Source organism: Wyeomyia smithii, chromosome 2, assembly GCF_029784165.1.
Source record: "Wyeomyia smithii strain HCP4-BCI-WySm-NY-G18 chromosome 2, ASM2978416v1, whole genome shotgun sequence".
NCBI classification, from domain to species: Eukaryota; Metazoa; Arthropoda; class Insecta; order Diptera; family Culicidae; genus Wyeomyia; species Wyeomyia smithii.
Window position 1 is genome coordinate 81,988,442 of NC_073695.1, and position 19,607 is coordinate 82,008,048.

Consider the following 19,607-nt stretch of genomic DNA (forward strand, 5'->3'; position numbering starts at 1 on the left):
GAACATTCTGTCGAGCCGGACCGATAGCACTCTCATTGAAGCAACAAAATACCATGTTTTGTGTCGTGTTGTGCAGCTTGGTTGAAGAAAATGTTCCCGTCCCCATGTCGCATGTAAGCAGATTATTGCGTTCAGTAGACAGTAGATAGTGTATCCAGCGAATGAACACCGATGGTGCTCTCACACACGCAACGGTTTTAACCCGTATCTTATTGCGGTTTGTAACATCAAGCGATTTCGTTTGCTCGCTGTTGCGTGTTGCATCATGTTGCAACTTGGCAGCTGGGAGACGACGAAATTCTGTTTATGCTGATTGATTGAATCGACTTCATATTAGCTCTGCATAGTAGAACTAACTGCTTTTGTGAATGCGTACTAACAGGGCAGTTCATTATTCAATGTCGGTTATGCTGATCGCAGCCTTTGCGCTGCCCCTACAGTGGGGGGTTTACTAAATAAAGTGAAAATTAGACAACTACAACAGAATTTGATTGCATCCCGCACAGAATGTCTGCTTGTGTTGATGCCAGAAAATTATTAACCTTCAATTATTTGTTTATTTGCCTTGAAAAAAGCATGTTGCGGTTCAAAATCGGTTGCTAATTACAACCTTTGAGCTGCCCTAACATTGGGGGAATTAAGATACACGGACAACATGCACTGTGGAAGCTATTTCACATTCAGTAAATTAGACGGGTGCGACAAATTTAAATTGTTAGGATGCAACACAGAATGCTTGCTTGCGTTGACAAAAATTATTAACTTTCAATGACTTGTGTATTTGCCTTCAAAAAGGCATTTTGATTTCCAAAATTGGATTTCCTGATGGCAATCTTCATGCTGCCCCAACACACGCTGAGAAAAACCGCGCTGCTCCTGAGACGTGGTGACCAACCACAGGGTTAGTGCTGCTGCTAAGGAAGGACGACTGCTGTTGTCGCTGTCTAGAACTATTATGAGCGGCTCCGGCTGAAACAGACTCTAATATAGGCCAAATAGCATGTTTTCAATTGCAAGGTATATGATCCTGTCGACCGTGCTTGGGAAGCAAGCATATAACGACCAATCAGAGGTCGAATTTTTCGTTTTGACAAGGCTTGACTATTTTCAATAGTACAATAGTGTGAATAATAAAATTACAATTATCTTATTTTGGGAAGAATCTTAGAAGATTTTCCAATCTATTGCTGCAAGAACGAAGGAAATCCATCGAATACTAACCGATTTATTAGCATTTGAAATTGGACATATTTTTCACTTTTTTCGGTTTTAGATTTTCATTTCACATCCCTATGTAGCCGAACTTCCTGAGAGAAGTATTCTACTTCAAAAATGCTAAAGGAGAAACGCAGGAAAAAATGGAAATTTGGTGCCTGCATTGGAACATTTTAGTTTTCTCACTAATGTTAAAAAAACTGTGATATATACTCAGATTTATTTCAAATTGAATCATTTTAGTTTTTAGATAACCGAGTTTGCTTCGGATATCATTTGCGCTGCTTGAAAGTGCTTGTACTTCACGCATATAAAAACCAAAACCATAAGCGGCAATCGAACAAGCATCAGCATAGGTCCTTGGAAAACCTCGGAAATAACCTATGCAGCTTCCGCATAAATAAAAATAAATGAGATTAGCTGCATCAGTTGCTAACCTTTTTCGGTAGTCGAATGGTTATTTCGTGGTTGAAAGTCACTCTGGAGTACGGTGCAAATTACCGAATATCGGAGCTCACATAACGTTTATATTAGAAATGTTTTCTCAGGTATCCCAAAAGTCATTAAACTTTGCCGATAGACGCCATTTCACGCTTCTACAGTTCGTTATTTTATCATTACCAACAATTCTTCTGGGAGAACTGGGGGTCGAAAAAAATTTTCTCCTAGGTAGCAGATGCCGATTAAACCACTTTTGTGGGAAACTCAATAACCGCAAAAATTTCCAACCCAACAATCGGTTTTCCCTTCTACCCCAGAAGGCAAGAAAAAACTACTATACCCTATTAATTATCTTTTCCACAGCCGACTTTCATTTTTATACCGTCCGTTCGGAAACTTTTTTCACTTCCTCGTCCTTTTTTTTTCTTAAATTACTTCATTATATAAATTAAGAATTAACGCTAAGCGGATTATGCGTTGCTTGTCCAACGTTTTGCAGGAGGCGTTTCGCTGAAAGTGCAGTGAACTGCCGAAAAAAGAAACCGGCAAGCGGAGGAAAAAGAGAAGATAATTTCCCGACTTGTTCACTTATTCGTACTTTGTGTGTTTAGGGATTGGGGCTATAACCGCAATTACGTCGGACCGGGAATAACGGTCGGTAAACCGAACATTCTGCCATCTGGGGACGTCTTTCTCTATGCGTAGAGACCGCGCTAGGCTCACTTGAATCGAACGATACTAGGTCATACTATGATTTCTGATGCTGCTGCTGCTTTTGTTTTCTCAATATCCGAGTTAGAAATGAGGTTTTTTTTTTCATGTAACACAATGTAAAAGTAAAGCGGAAGGGCGAGATGGGAAAAAAATCGTAAAACGATTTTTTTATTCCAACTCGCTAAAAGGACGGTGGGTGGGATTAATAGTTGCGCAAGTACCTGATGGAATTGAAATTCAAATTGCAGAAGAACAAAGTAGTGTTCTCTGGGGGGAAAAGTAGAAGCAATGGTTCAAGATTTGCATTCCAATTGGAAGGATTGCAAATCTGGAGAAGAGAGCAAGTTTTTAGAGCTTGCAACTGCCAACAAAATGGTAATTTACTTAACCGGGATGCAATGGAAGAATGCTAGACGGTTTATGAAGTTTTGACTGGGAGTAGTACGAGCCGGTCGTAGGTAACAATAAACTTTGAACTTGAACAAAAAAAAAAATTACCGTCTGGCAAAAATCTTGATTCGGTTATGGAACCAATATAAATGTGATTAAAATTTATTGAGTTTTATCCAAAGTGAAAATCCCGATGAGTATTTGGCACTTACCTCCAGCATAACGCAGCAAATGTGGTAGATGCATTGTGTGATCGAGTCCGCCGAACCACTAAGCGTCACGGCCCGTTCCGTCGAATTTGGCAACATTTCACTAGCGACCTGGATGGAGCACCCTGTAATTTCACGAATCTCCTTGATTTTGGAGCCACCCTTTCCTGTTCGTGAGCGTGTGTGGTAAAAAGAAAATAAAAACCATTTAGCTGTGACGACAAACGTTTGGAAAATCAGCGAAACTCACCAATCAAAGAACCACACTGACTAGCTGGTACTATTAAGCGGATTGGAATCTGTGTTTTACCCTGTGCATTAGTATTGTCTTGGAACTGTGAACACCACTGGAAGTGTAAAAAATGATAGTGAAACGAAAATCTCACCCGGTCAAGAATTTCATGCTTTAAAAACTAACGAAACTTACCTCCTCGAACTTCTTTGTGATCAGCGTAAAGGCTTTGTAGATAGCACTTCTGGAACCGGATACCGTAACGATCCGCTCCGGACAGGATCCGTCTGATATGTTGATTTTTGCACCGGACTGGAACGATAGAGCAACAAAAGAAAAGGCAACCAGAAAGAAAAACACGTTAGAAAACAATCTTCATCACATAAAACTTTCAAAGAGGAAAGTTTTTGCTCTTGGGGTAGGGCCAGGGCGAAACAATCTGTCGGTAGAAGGTTGTGTCCGATAGATGGGGGAAAACTAGCGTGTAAAGTTTCCAGCTGGGAGAAGCGGGAGTTGTGGAGAGTTGATTTATGGCTGCAGGCGTTAAATAGTCCAGGGTTTAGTCGAAAGAGAGTTAGCGAAAAGTGTGTTTTCTCTAGAATTTATTTCGCGGGGTAAAAGTGTTTGATCTTCCTGCTAAAATAAGTAGCTTCGTGTTCTAACAATACGAAAAAGTATACAGCGAGCAATACGTAACGAATGGATCTTTTTTTGTCTTTCTGTTGTATTATGTCATTCTATTGTTTTTTCTTACTGAACTACTTAAAATATCACTTCAAACTTTCGTTACATAGTATCATGATATTTTTTACTTGATTTATATAAAAGAATCCCCAATTTTTTTGGTTATGAAATTTCTGATAAATTAAAATTTTTCTAGATGCGATGAAACAATCTATGGAACACGGATATCTTGGGGATATTGAGGTTCCTTGGGTTTTATCAACGGAACGTATTTTACGTTTGGCTATGGAAGATATGAAACAGTTAAATATAATTTGAATATCCGAAAAATGTGTTGGTACCAGGTTTCGCTTTTTAATCAACATGAACATTAGCAAACGATTTTTTTTATTTAAAAAAGGATTGCATTTGTTGTTGCTTGGAATACAACGTTCCAAAATTTGAAATGATTTTAAATATTTCACAGCTTATTTAGTATGGAAATAGCCATATTGCATCCCAAGTAACACACGTTGGTATAGAATAGTTGACGTTACCTATTCCATGACATCTCTATCACCAGAAAAGCGCAAAACATGAAGGCTAATAGAACAAGTACCGATAACTGCATGAAAGCGAGCCAACTTGATAGAATTAAGTGGCAAAATACATCTCGAGTACTAATACGGCAATGCGCAAATCTGTTGCTATGACAACTGTTAACCAGCGCATGCGAAAAAATGTGTTGTGTCTGCGCAGTGCAACTAGATCGACAAAAGCCTTTATCAGTGGCAGTTTTAATTGATTATAAATTGATGACAAAAAATAATATTCAATAATATTTTGTGAATCACTGCGACAAATGCAATGTTCTTCTATAACGTTACGCACTTTTTGTAGAGGGGTTACCTTTTTGTTACATTCGGTTGATGTGGTGGTCAAAATGTTGTTTTCATGACGCTACGTAATTTATGGATACCACCCAACTACTTTTGGATGCATCAAGATGCGGTTCGTTCAAACGAACAATTGTTCCGAAGCCATCATTAACCTAGGATGAAGCTAGAAGGCGCTAAAGAATTAGGTTCAACTTTTTGCCTTTTTGGACCACAGTGCCTCGGGTGGTATATTCCTTAAACTAAAACACGCCGTTTTAGATTTTTAAACGGCATATGAAGTTGATTCACGGCCTTTGGTTATCATTTTTGGTTTGTAAAAACACACGTATGTTATGATATTTGACCATTTTACGCTGTTTTGCAGTTACTGAAAGTAGCCATCTTGAAATTCAAAATTACGAAATAATCAGTAGTTTATGCCGGAGAAGAAATATCGAGAAAATATCCTTCTTCGGAATACGCAACGGAAGGATGCTTCGAATGTCTGTCTGTCTATGAAAATGGAACTTTGTGACTATTCTGGGAAAGAAACTGCTGTACGATTGAGCAGGAAGTTTAATGGGGACATTTTTTGAGAAGACAAAACTTTGATACCTACCACTTAACGAAATTCGAAAAACCGATTTGGATTGGCATTCTACTGTTCATGCCATGCGATAAACAATAATTCGAATGTTGTTCTCGAATCGACCATTGACTGTGTTACGCAACGGTTTATTTAAATAATACGTGCGTTGCACGGTAAGTGGTGTCGCTGAAGATAGCAAGAAAAGACAATCTTTTATGTAGTTCTCTCCTATTGTTTTTCTTCAATATTCTCCCGTACTCATATTTCTACTACAACGTAGTCCGTATTGAGGGTGAGTGATATGAGCGACGACTAGTTTGTAAAAAGAGTTTATGTAAAAAGGGTAAAGCTTGCTTCAGATAGTATTGGAACAAAACATTTGCGTGTGTTTCAGTTATTTATTATGGAATTAAAAATCTTTTCTCACACAAACGTAGCATTTTGTTTATAATTTTAAGAAAAAATACGAATAAAATTATTCGTCACGGTTTCGAAGGAGTCCTCGAGCTTTTCCTATAATACAGCTCATTGGGCGGCGCACACCAGGTCATTCCTCAGACCTTCATCTTATCGACGTCTCTGACCACTTTTTCCTTACCTTGAGTCTCCTCTTCATGATTACCCAGTATTTCTCAATAGGGCGAAACTAAGGGCAATTGAGTGGGTTAAGTTCTTTCGGAACAAACTAAACTCCTTTCTCTGCATACCATTCTTTAACGATTTAGCTGTAATGACAGCTTGCCAAATCTGGCCAAAATATGGTCGCGATGATTGTGGGATCGAATAAACGGGCAAAATTGGTTTTGGTTAAATCTGGCTAAAACATCCCCCGAGCCGTTGCCAAGTAAAATTTTTTACCTATAACCTAGCCAAAATCAGCCTTGATATAGGTTTTATCGTCCATTAAAAGACATCCGTCGAACGTCGTATAGCTTCCAAGCACGGATTTTGGCCACGCTATTCTTAGCTTTGCTAGCTCGATGCGACTTGAATCCTTCCCGGAGTTGAATTCTTCTCACGGTACTATGAGAAGCACCGAATTTTTTGACCAAATCACGGTCCGACAGATTGGGATTCCTCTTGATGATCTTCAAATTCTTGAGGCTTCCGAATCGTCGTCAATGTTTCCTTGTACCGTTTGATAACGCGTCATACTGTTTTTCTGGGCAATTTCAGCTGTTTAGCTAGCCTAAGGTTTGTTCCACTTTGTATTTGGCCGTTTCATATTATTTATTGTAGCGCCTTTAGTTGTCGCACCGAGAAACTAATGACAGCGAAGGTTTGTTTACTTAGTTGTGAAAATTTCGTCAGGATTGGTACAGCGTTGAAAAGTTATTAAACGCGAGAGTTAATAAAAATCCCTGAATATTTTTTATTTTTTTCTGATATTCCCTGATTTCCCTGGTTGAAAAATTAATTCTCTGAGATTCCCTGATTTTCCAGGTTTGCGTCACCCTGAACCATATATAAGAAGAAGTATAAATTTAAAACGAAAAGAAAGATCGAATAAAAATAATTAGGCGATCACAGATGACTTTGAGGCACGATGCTAGTCTGATAACCCAGTCGTCATATGTTCGATTCTCGGCTTGATGAAGACCACGCAATAAAGGCAATAGCAACGCGGCGTTAGCCTCGCAATCGTTTTGTACACTAACGGTTGGTTACAAACTCCAAATCGGACTGCAAGAAAAATAATATGACACGCCACTGTCGTAGATCATCCATTACGTATGTGTAGGATCGCAATTCGATGGAAAGAATAATTTTATCTTTTATTTTCCTTCGAAAAAGTTGTTGACGCCAAATCGAGTCATTATAAAGTTCACCAAACACTGTATAGGAGAATACTAAACATGTTAAACTTGCATTTGTGATTAAAGAACTTTCAGGCTAAATAACCTATCGATCAATTTTCGAGCTACCTAGATTTGAGTGTCCGTCGGTTAATTGACGATGAAGATTCCGTTGAAATCTACATATCGTTCGAAAAAAAAAGTAGATCAACGGTAGAACCTGCAAACCTAATATAAATCTGAGGAAACCACAGCTTTCGCTACACAGCGAAAACGACGGTTCCCTTACAAAGTGGAAAGAAGTACACATCATACTTTCGACGGAAAACTTCCCCAAAAGTCAAACAACAATCACTTGTTCAAGCAAAAAGTTTTATCGTGGCGATTCTCCTCCCAGAAACTGGGTTCACCGCCAAGTCTCGTCCCACAACTGCTGGACGTGTTTATCCAGTTGGACAAGCAGCCAGTGTTAAGGTGGAACCAACCAACGCTGTAACTCTCGTGCGATAGGAAGTTTTAGAACGAGCTTTTTCAACGCATAATTTAATGGCATTTTTTGTGTTACTTCAATGCTCTTTTTTGCGTGATTTATCCAAAACTTGACGGACAGCAGCTCACATAACGGGCCCGAAGGAGCCGGGGGCTTAGTGAACCTTTGTTTGCTTGTACTGATAAGTTCATGGTTTAAAACACAATAAAAGAGTGGTATTTTGTTCGAGTGTTTCGAGAGCAGTACAGTGACTGAAAGAAGTTACTAAAGAAAAGCATCAGTGAACAGGGAAGTATAATGGAATCTATTAGGATGCACTTTAGTTCAAGTGATTCTTTTTTGTGTGCGGTATGGTTTCTATGAAGTTGCGCTAGAAACTCGCAAAGGCAAGCGACCACAAGAAAAATTCAACAGTCATAGAACTAGAGAGATTGAAATCTGTTGATGATGTAAAATAAATATACATTTTGAGGTTGGAAGGATAAAACCAACAACGAGTGGCATGCAGACCCAATTTTCAAAAATCAGTTCTTCCCTTACTCCAAGGTTCGTGAAACGAAATTCATGTGACGAGCTATTACCCATATCCCGAATCAAATATCCCAACGTGAAATCGGAGGATAACGATTCAATCTCGACATCTCATCAAGCGAAAGTTTCGTCGAGATTATTTGATGAGCAGAGTTACACAGCTGTCGTTTCTCGACGACTTTTTCGGGGAAGTACACTTTTCTGAAAACGGAGCGGCAAGAGGAGGGGAGCGAATATGACGAAATTACTAATTAGAAGACGGAAAACTTGCTCTTTCCAGACAGGAAGCGCAGCTCATTTATCCTCTATCGCGTCAGTTTTCGCCCCGGTGTTGCACGCCAGCATCATTTTTCTTCACCTAATAACGTCTTTATTTCAGCAGCAGAATGCTAGTAAGCATGATGACATGGAAAGTGAAGCAACGATGACGGTTACGGAAAGTGATGTTCATTGAATTATGAATTTTTGCTCCTTCAACACTACCGAGAAGGTGTCTGATTTAGTGTGATACAAAATGACTTACACTTTAACTTGCTTTTTTTAATAATATGTGCGGTGCAGAACAACTTTTTTATTTATCACTTATTACACGCCCTTTCTAGAACCGAGAAGCACCATTTCAAACTTGATGCAACTTATGCAGCTTCCACATTAAATCATCAATGGACTGGCAATACACTCTTAGAATTAAATGAAACTTAGTGGGTGTGTAGGCCTGTAGCATTTTTGCAAAGATTTTTTAAAACATGAATTCATTTAACAGAATTTTTTTTTTAAGATTTCAATGAACTCCAGTTGTTTAGATAAACGATCCAACAGAGTATTTGGCCCTTTGGCTTCTTAACTACCATGCGTCTCCATGGTTTAACGGTATCAAAGCTATTTTAAATGTATACATAAAAATTGATATTTTTCTATTTTAGGGGCCGGTCCTGAACCATGTCGTCATATTTTGATCACTTTGGAAGTGGAAGTGGAGTCATTCAATACCAAGTGATCAGGCAAATGCAACGACCTTCTCCGATTCGCTCCAAAATAAATTAAATGATTTGTTGTCAACCCCCGCCAATTGCAGGCCCTCCAGTTTATCTTTTGACGTAGAACTACGTTTTTCTTTAGCCTACCACATAGGGATGTGAATAGGAAAACTATTAACGAAAAAGGGACGAAATATGTCCCTTTTTAAATGCTTATAAATCGGTTTGTTTTCAATCGATTTCCTTCATTTTTGCAGCAATTGTTTGGAAAATTATACACGCATCCACCCAAATGTAGAAAATTGTTGATTGATTATGCAAACTATTGTACTATTGATAATTGTCAAGCCTTGTTTAAACAAAAATTACGTCCTCTGATTGGTCGTTATATGATTGCTTCCCAAGCACGGTCGACAGAATCATATACCTTGCAATTGAAAACATGCTATTTGGCCTATATAAGAGCCTGTTTCTGCCGGAGCCGCTCATAATAGTTCTAGACAGCGACAACAGCAGTCGTCCTTCCTTAGCAGCAGCACTAGCCCTGTGGTTGGTCACCACGTCTCAGGAGCAGCGCGGTTTTTCACAGCGTGTGTCGCCAGACAGCCATTATTCTCCCCGTGTTGGGGCAGCATGAAGATTGCCATCAGGAAATCCAATTTTGAACATCAAAATGCCTTTTTCAAGGCAAATAAACAAGTCATTGGAAGTTAATAATTTTTGTCAACGCAAACAAGCATTCTGTGTTGCATCCTAGCAATTTAAATTTGTCGCACCCGTCTTATTTACTGAATGTGAAATAGCTTCCACAGTGCATGTTGACCGTGTATCTTAATTCCCCCAATGTTAGGGCAGCTCAAAGGTTGTAATTAGCAACCGATTTTGAACCGCAACATGCTTTTTTCAAGGCAAATAAAAAAATAATTGAAGGTTAATAATTTTCTGGCATCAACACAAGCAGACCTTCTGTGCGGGATTCAATCAAGTTCTGTTGTAGTTGTCTAATTTTTACTTTTACTTTATTTATTAAACCCCCCACTGTAGGAGCAGCGCAAAGGCTGCGATCAGCATAACCAACTTTGAATAACAAACTGCCCTGTTAGAGCGCCTTTACAAAGGCAGTTAATTCGAATATGCAGTACTGATATAAAGTCGATTCTATCAATCAGCATTAACAGAATTTCGTCGTCTCCCAGCTGCCAAGTTGCAACATGATGCAACACGCAACAACGAGCAAACGAAATCGCTTGATGTTACAAACCGCAATAAAATACGGGTTGAAACCGTTGCGTGTGTGAGAGCACCATCGGTGTTTATTCGCTGGAAACAAAATTCGAATGCGAATTGTGGAATAATTCGTCTAAAGAATATTAAAGAATTAAACAACTGAAAAGAAGGGCGTGGCCTATTACGTAGCACCCTTCGGCTATAAAAGAGTGTTTCTGAAAAAACTAGCTACATTCATTAGTCGGAAGGTGAGCTGGATGGACCGGACCGTCCACAACGTTGACGGCAGTAGAAGCAGATACAGCACTCAGAAGTAACAGCGGGTTGCGCCTGTGGCTGCCTTCGAATTGAATAAACCACTTGCGCTGTGGTTGGTCACCATGTCTCAGTTGCAGCGCGGTTCTTCTCAGCGTGCCTCGCCAGACTGCCATCATTCCCCCACTGTTGGGGCAGCATAAAGATCGTCATCACCAAATCCAATTTTGAACAGCAAAATGCCTTTTTTCAAAGCAAATAAACAAGTCATTGAAAGTTAATAATTTTCGACAACGTAAGCAAGTATTCTGTGCGGATTCTAGCAGTTACACCTGTCGCGGCCGTCTAATTTACAGAAGATGAAATAGCTTCCACAGTGCATGTTGTCCGTGTATCTTAACTCCCCCACTGTTGAGGCACAAAGGTTGCGATCAGCAACCGATTTTGAGCAGTAAAATGCCTTTTTTCAAGGCAAATAAACAAGTAATTGAAGGGTGAAAATTTCCTAGCATCAACACAAGCAAACTTTTTCGCGGGATCCTAGCAATCAAATTCTGTTGTAGTTTATTTAGTTTTAGTTTACCCCCACTGTTGGGACAGCACAAAGGCTGCGATCAATATAACCGATTTTGAATAACAAACTGCCCTGTTAGAACGCAATTCGAACGAATTCGAATAGGCAGAGCTAATATGAAGTCGATTTAATCAATCAGCATTCACAGAATTTCGTCGTCTCCCAACTGCCAAGTTGCAACATGATGCAACACGCAACAACGAGCAAACGAAATCGCTTGATGTTACAAACCGCAATAAAATACGGGTTGAAACCGTTGCGTGTGTGAGAGCACCATCGGTGTTTATTCGCTGGAAACAAATATCGAATGCGAATTGTGAAATAATTCGTCTTAAGAATGTTAGAGAATTAGACAACTGAACAGAAAGGCGTGGCCTATTACGTAGCACCCTTCGGCTATAAAAGAGTGTTTCTGGGAAAACTAGCTACATTCATTAGTCGAAAGGTGAGCTGGATGGACCGTCCACAACGTTGACGGCAGTAGAAGCAGATACAGCAGTCAGAAGTAACAGCGGGTTGCGCCTGTGTTTGCCTTCAAATTAAATAAATCACTAGCGTTGTGGTTGGTCATCACGTCTCAGTAGCAGCGCGGTTCTTCTCAGCGTGCCTCGCCAAACTGCCATTATTCCCCCACTGTTGGGGCAGCATAAAGATCGTCATCACCAAATCCAATTTTGAACAGCAAAATGCCTTTTTTCAAGGCAAATAAACAAGTCATTGAAAGTTAATAATTTTTGACAACGTAAGCAAGCATTCTGTGCGGATTCTAGCAGTTACATCTGTCGCGGCCGTCTAATTTACAGAAGGTGAATTCCACAGTGCATGTTGTCCGTGTATCTTAACTCCCCCACTGTTGGGGCAGCACAAAGGTTGCGATCAGCAACCGATTTTGAACAACAAAATGCCTTTTGGCATAGAACTATGTTTTACTTTAGCATACCACACAGGGATGCAAACTGAAAAACTGGGACGAAATTTGTCCCTTTTCAAATGCTTATAGGTCGGTTGGTTTTCAACCGATTTTCTTCATTCTTGCAGCAATCGATTGGAAAATTATACACGCATCTGCCCAAATGCAGGAAAATGTTGTTTGAATCTACAAACTATTGCACTATTGAAAATTGTCAAGCCTTGTTGAAATAGAAATAACGTCCTCTGATTGGTCGCTTGCTTGGTGTGTGTATATGATATGGTATCATGTGTGTATGTGTGTATGTGTGTATGATATGGTATGATGTGTGTATGGTATAATGATATGGTATGATGTGTGTGTGTCTATGATATGGTATGATTTGTGTGTGTGTGCTGTGTATGGTTACTCGGCACGATCTGCTAACTGCTGAAACCGGTTCACGAAATTCATAACCCATCATTAGTAGACATTATAACTCATTACCCAAGTAAAAATATTGGTTTTATCAAAGTTTAATAGCGCTCAATACAGCCAAAAAAGCGCTATAAAACTTTGATAAAAACAGTTGTGCTACTAGGGTATGGAAACACTCAATGCATTTGTTAATAGTGTACGTAGTTCTACGTCATTTATGCGGTCGTGTCTTGGATACAACCTCCTACTTTTTTTTATTTTGACAAAACATCATTATTTCATTCTCACTTATTTTCCGTCGGTCTAGTTCCACCACTGTTGTTGTGCCAATCACCGACGCCTGCGTGGCGACTCCACCCAGGACCCTAACTTACGACCCGTTGATTAACGGATCGGCGCCAACGGCTTTACTTCCTCATGCGATGGAAGGCGTGATCCCAGAGATTTTTCGCCTCAGAAAATTTCCCGGTGTCGGCTAGGATTGATTCTAGACCAGTTGAGTTGGTTGAGAATGGATCACGCCACCCCACAACCATCAACACCTATGTCGGCGTTGGGATTCGAACCCAGGCGTCGAGCGTGGTTGGCGGAAACGTTACCAACCACGCTAGGCACCCGCCTAACAAAACATCATCTTCCATGTTCAAGAGGAAAACATCATATCTCAGAGACCGTCAGAACTAGAGACAATGATACACATTATTTTTAAAGGATTCGAAATTTTCCATCAAATGGCATTATCAGATTTTGCGTACAGTGTTGCCAGTATTGATATTTTCGCGTTTGAAAACTAAAATTGCGTTTTTTTCTAAGACACCCCCTTTTTGTTTCTAAATTTGATATCACCAACGTGATCAGCGAGAAATTTTACATAAGAATCACCTATCCACAAAATGCAATATGTGCCGTTGCGGAGATCAACTAAAGCCTTTCTTACGTGGCGGATACGTAGCGCGTAAACTCCGATATCCGCGAAACAAATCCGCGTAAATTCTGAAGTCCGCATGAAAAAAATCATTTGCTAAAGATTTTTAATCATTTTTGCCAAATACTTTTAACAAAAAATTTAATAAAAGGCCACAGTGTCCCCTGAAGAAGGCACTAATCAGTGACGAAACGTCGGGCAGTATAAAATGAGTCGCTCTGCTTTTTTGTGACTGCTCAGTCGAAATAACAACCAACATAAATAATAAATACCTTAAATCGAAAACAGCAGATTACATTAAGGTCTTCTTTTTACGCGAAGGATGTGTTCCAGGTATGTATAAGACCGCGTGAGGACTTTTTTGAAGTAAATATATAACGAAGAAAACCGTCAATCTGGGGACCAAAATCAATATTTTAAATTTTCAGTATTTGCACCGGAAATTGAAAATGAATATGTGATTACTTTGGGTCCAAAACGGAAAATGTGAATGATATGAGGTCGATATCTTGTATTGTTTTTGGGCAATGAGTAAAGAAATGAAAAAAAGACCTGTAATATATTTTCCAGTTCGATTATAAAACAAGAAGTTGTGGATAAAAAAAGGATAACGTTCTTCCGAATCATTTTTTTTTTAATTTTCAAACGTTCATCATGTGACTTCACGAAGCTTCCTATCCTCCTTACCCCTACGTCACAAATCGACTAGAATTTTTGAACATCTCTTTTCTTCGTCGCCCGGAGTGAATTAGTAAGCAAATGAACGAGTAAATGAGAGAGTGAATGTGTTAGTTAGTGGGTGAATGCGTAAATAAATACATGACTGTATGATTTAGTATGGGTGGGTGAATGTGCAAATTCGTCACTGGGAATGAAAGTGAAAAAGTACGAAATTTAGTTAGTAAAAAGATGAGTAAAAGAAAAAGTGGATGATTGTATCTGAAATACGAAAACTTTACGGCAAAAGACTAAGTAGAACGTTATTGATTAAACTCTTCAGTCATATTTGTGGTGATTCTGATAAGGACTGTTTTTGTTGTTTATGTGAACAACAAAAAATGGTGAAAAAAGTAATAATGACGGCATTAAATTTTATTATTAAATTATCATTAAACAGAACATAGTAGGAATCCAAAACTTCCTTAATTGCTCAAAATCGCTCGTTCAATTATTACATGGATTTTCACAAAATATTTTATACTAGTTGCTTGTTGACGGCTCCGCTATCTTCCATACTTAATTACTGGTAGTTGTGAGATATTGATACACGTTATTAAACCACACGCAAAATTTTTCCATATTACTTAATTAGCAATAACGTGAATTGACTCTTTAGGTAACAAATCTGTCACTTAAAAAGCAATAAAGTTCATCTCCAATCAAGTAACAACACATACTGTCACATATTTAGCACGTGTTACGGGAGTACGACTATTTAATAATGGACGTTTCAACCACATGCAAAATTTTCTCTGTCGAAAAATGCTCCCTTTCCATCTCCAGTCAAGAAACAACACCGTCGCATATGTTGTACATGCGCTCCGAGGGCGACTTCTCCTGCCGCAGGTTAATGTACAGCACTACTTAGAGCTGTACATTAACTTACGGCAAGACAAACCGTCATCGCAATTTATCCGGTGTGCGTGTATTAGTTTGTTGTACGCATACGGAATAAAGAAATAATATGACAAGAGTTGCCAAGCAGCATTTTTTCCCGTCATACAGTATGCAAACGTTGATGATTTCAAAGACTTCAAATGCGTCCTGGGATCACATCATGATTTTTAAACTGCGTCAGAGAAAAACACAAACATTTGCCTTTATGCAAGCTATCTAAAACACGCAATGAGTGTACTTAATAGAAACTCATTTGGACCTGTTTGAAGATACAAAACTCGTACCCATCCCGAACGACATTCGCAACTCTGGGCTCACGGTATTGCATATTTTCATTTCAAGTAAACACTGGGGAACGAAAAAGTGGTGTTTCTAATTAGACATTTGAGGTTGACGGATGAGATTCTCATTATGTGTGAATAAGGGGACAGAAATGAACCTGATCGTTGCATCAATACAAATGCAACGTGTGAAGTTTTGCTAACACATGCATTGCGGTTCTTGGCTGTATGTTCTCCTGCGGAAACACATACAAGCGTGTGGCCGTCATCATTTTTGTTACTTTTTGGTTAATACTCTTTGTGTATAAAGCGCGGTCTAATACACAATAAGTAACAAAAAGTTGCACCAAAGTAACAAAATGTTCCCCGTTTGTGTTGGGTGCACTTAATCGTAAGAGGTTGAATAGTTTATGAGCGTGCTTTACTAACCTAAACCTCTCATAAACATCGATAGAACTTAAAAAACATGAACACGACCTCGTAGCGCTAACATCGCGTTGCGATATAATACTTTGGTTCGAATGCCGGGTACGCGTTTATAAGTGTAATAAAATACTACAAATTTGCATATATCAAGATGGCTTGACAAAATAATTGTTTTTAATTCTTTTATCACCAATTTTTAGTGGTTAATTTGTGAGTTCGAAATCCAATTTGTGGTAATTTGTGGTTAAGTGGTTTCCGAGAAATTTTCAAAAAACTGAGCCATCTTGAAACATGATTTTGCTTCAAATGAATCGGACAACGATGATATATACATCAATCGAAAGCTCTTAATTTGTGGTTCACGAAAATGTAATTTTAACGTCATAATTACTAGCATTTGTACAGAAATTTGTGTTTTATTGTTCAGGAAGTTCTACGTTTTGTTTGTTTGTTGTTGACGCTGCTGGCCACTAGTGGCGTTGGCTGTTAGCGGAGTTCGTCACTGCTATACTGAGCGTGCGTGTAGGAATATGGCAAATATCTGAATTCGGGGAACTAAGCCAACACACTTGCTTTTTCAGGTAGTGAACCAGGCGCAAAATGGATGTGTGTAAATTTATTGGTCAAAAGGATACCGGAAACGAAGATGTTATGTGCGCCCGCAACTTGTCAATTTCTATTACGATGCTTTCAAAGGTGAACAATCCAAATTCGAGTGATTATTTTTCAGTAGTAGTGCTGCAAAGCATATCTATTGTTTTTATTACATTTACTTCCGAAAAAATACTTAATGTTACACTAACATGAAATATCAAAATACGAATTCATATGGTATTTTATGTAATTTTTTCTTACAAAATCTAATGAAAGCTTTCGGTTCATGAGTCAATAACAAGCTAGCACAAGCACAACAATATAGAGTATACGTGCTAGTCTATTAGACTACTTGTCCGATTTATTTGAAGCAAAATCATGTTTCAAGATGACTTGACTCAGTTTTTTGAAAATTTTTCGGAAACCACTAAACCACAAATTACCACAAATTGGATTTCGAACTCACAAAATAACTTCTAAATATTAGTGATAAAAGAATTAAAAAAAATTATTTGTCATGCCATCTTGATATATGCTACAAATTTCAATAATAAACTTTTACTTTACGAACTAATTTCATTTTTGTCATATGACTTACATTTTAAGTTTTAGTAAAGCGGGCAATGTATGCAGTTTGCGAGGATGCGAAAATTAACGGGAATAGAAGGTGTGACTTTTAGGCTTAGAACAAATTTTCCCTCGTCCAGACAGGACTCGAACCCGCATCCTCGCAAACTGCATACATTGCCCGCTTTAATAAACTTTTTCCAACGCCATTATTCAAATATATTTAGAAGATGTACATCTAAAGTTGTAACTATACGAAATTTCAGTCGAGATTGGCTTTTTGTATTGAAAATGCAGAATTCCTACGAGAAAAATCATTGAACAATATGCAATACTAGCTAAAGGGGGATTCAAAACTATGAATAATTTGTTATATTTCATTGCCTTTTCAACACAATTCACTTCACAAATATTTTTATTTTTTTGGGTTGCTTTAATGATTCCATTTTTCACCACCCGTCACGAAGCGATGAAAAAAGCATGCTGGAGCAGTTGTTCACAAATGAAAAAACAATGTAAGTCATCGCTTGGATATGGCTTATTAAAACAACTTTGATTACCAAAGCAACCTGTCCCTGCGTTTGGCATGGATTCTTATCGAGCAATACTTCCAATTTAGTGTGTTTAGTGTGGCAACATTTCGATAAACTTTATTTTAACTGTCGATGTGCGATGGCATTCCTTCAAGCATACCTGCCCATTGACCGTCCCGGTTGTCACGAATGAGGTGCTCCGCTTTCGACACGAGCAAATTGCTTGCCAAACCATGTACTTTTTTGGCAAACTTTGACACCTGCTTACTAACGTCCCCAGGAACTTCGAATTCATGATGAGCGGTAGAGTACCGAAGCCTCGAAAGCTGCCGGTAGTCTACTTTTACCTATGTCTTGTCATCCATAACGAGGCAATGTGGTTTTGTCTATGTCTGGGCTTCCGTGCACGTGTTTTCGCCACCGTAATCTACCGTTTATTGCGATTCGGCGCCTTCTGAACTTTGCATGTATGTAATCCGTCACGTTTTTTTCGCACCTTTAATGAATGTTTCTCTCAAATATAGTTTTTTAGCCACATCTCTTCCTGAACTGTTCGGATTCCTCTTAAAAGCTTACACTACCTGCTTGGGATTCTTTGCACTATACGGAGATCCATTTTGGCCACTCTTTTTTCCGGTCGATGATAAAAAACACTCGTTGTATCGATTTGAAACGCGTTAATACAATAATTCTAAGCTGCTGATTGCACGATGAGAAAGATTTGGATTTTTGAGGTATGTGCGCGAAATTTCTTTACGTCTCTTCTGTTCTTCCAACTCCATCGTCGCAACGCTAGTGCAATAGACTAGTGCAACTGCTAGTGCAATAGCAGGCTAAGTGCAACTTATAAAGTGTCAACAATACACATTGAAACCTTCACCTAAATCGTCAAAAATCTGTCCACGTGGTATGTGGATGGCCCCTAATTTGTTTCCGTACACCTTTTTTCTGGCACGAAACCAGACATTTTCGCAAAACTTAATTTATTTGACGCCACAACAGAATCACTAACGTGTCAAAGCGGTTTGTTTACTGCTGGCGTTGTCTATTGACAAATAGTGAGAACTTAGTTGCGCAACTAATAGGCCATATATCACATCTTACAATTCAATTATCACTTTAACTAAATTAATCGATATTCTTATTTGGTATTTGGCAATTTTAGGTTGTTTCACAGATTCCAGGAGTCGTCATCTCAGATTTCCAGCCTTTGGGCATCATTTTATTCCAGGGCTTTGTAGTCGAAGCCACTCAGTCCTTGCAAATTAACCTTTATCTCTCATGGACAGTTCGTAACAAAGAAAAAGACGATTGAGAACGGCATCATTTTGTTTCCGGTAATACCCGTAATAGATGATATTAGACAATTTTAGATTGTTTTCCAGAAACCGGAAGCCATCATCATGAATGTCAAAATTACCTACAGAGCTGATAAGCTTTTAAGCATCATCCCGGCTCCGGAAAAATCCATGGAATTACAAAAAAAAAAGGGAATTCCAAAGAACACACTTTGCAAAGCTTGGTTCCGAAGCATCAAAGGTTGGCTAAATGACTACAGCTGGTAAACAGTTTGATGATCCTACAATTAACACTCAGCTTTCGCGAAAACCGTTGCCATATTCGCCGCTTCCCGGATAAACACTACACGTTTGAATTAATTTTCGATGCTCAGTGTATCCTGTGTCGAAATTAATCCTAAAGCTGTTCGCTCGCAGTTGCCGTGGCTCTCGGAAAACAAGCGCGGAGAGGAGATATGGCGAAGGCGGACGATAACCATTAACTCCGGGGATGCGCGATATAGTGATACATATTTGTTTGCTTGACTGGTATTAAACGATGATGATGGCGGTGGTGGTGATGGTCACGATGACGATGCTCTGGACTATGTTTACGCATTCTTGAACATGTATCGGAAACGGGACGATTGCGTGGCTACCGACGGGAATGTGAGTGACACTTTTTGTGGCTGTAGCAGATTTGGCTCAGATTGAAGAGATAATTACTGGTTGATATGAAATTCACAATCACAAACTGGACTTAAGTGATTATTGCAGCTCTCGATGTTGTGGGAGTTCTAAATGCTATTGATTGCCGCGCATGTGTTTATTTTGCTGATTATTGTCTGTGGAATCAAGTGGAATGAAGCCAAAAAACTT

General features: G+C 38.9%; 1 protein-coding gene across 21 annotated transcripts in view; it reads right to left on the bottom strand.

The window, feature by feature from the left end:
• LOC129722887 (poly(rC)-binding protein 3) overlaps nucleotides 1–19,607 on the bottom strand; it is a 577,573-nt gene that overhangs the window by 104,296 nt on the left and 453,670 nt on the right. For all 21 annotated transcript variants that reach the window (XR_008727673.1, XM_055676723.1, XM_055676721.1 and 18 more), the window contains 3 exons: nucleotides 3,397–3,513; nucleotides 3,220–3,316; nucleotides 2,973–3,136 (listed from right to left, as the gene is read on the bottom strand). Coding sequence is in view for 20 of the 21 variants with exons in the window: in XM_055676723.1 (XP_055532698.1) it covers nucleotides 2,973–3,136; nucleotides 3,220–3,316; nucleotides 3,397–3,513 (378 nt within the window). In the remaining variant the exon portion in view is untranslated. The remainder of the gene's footprint in view (nucleotides 1–2,972; nucleotides 3,137–3,219; nucleotides 3,317–3,396; nucleotides 3,514–19,607) is intronic.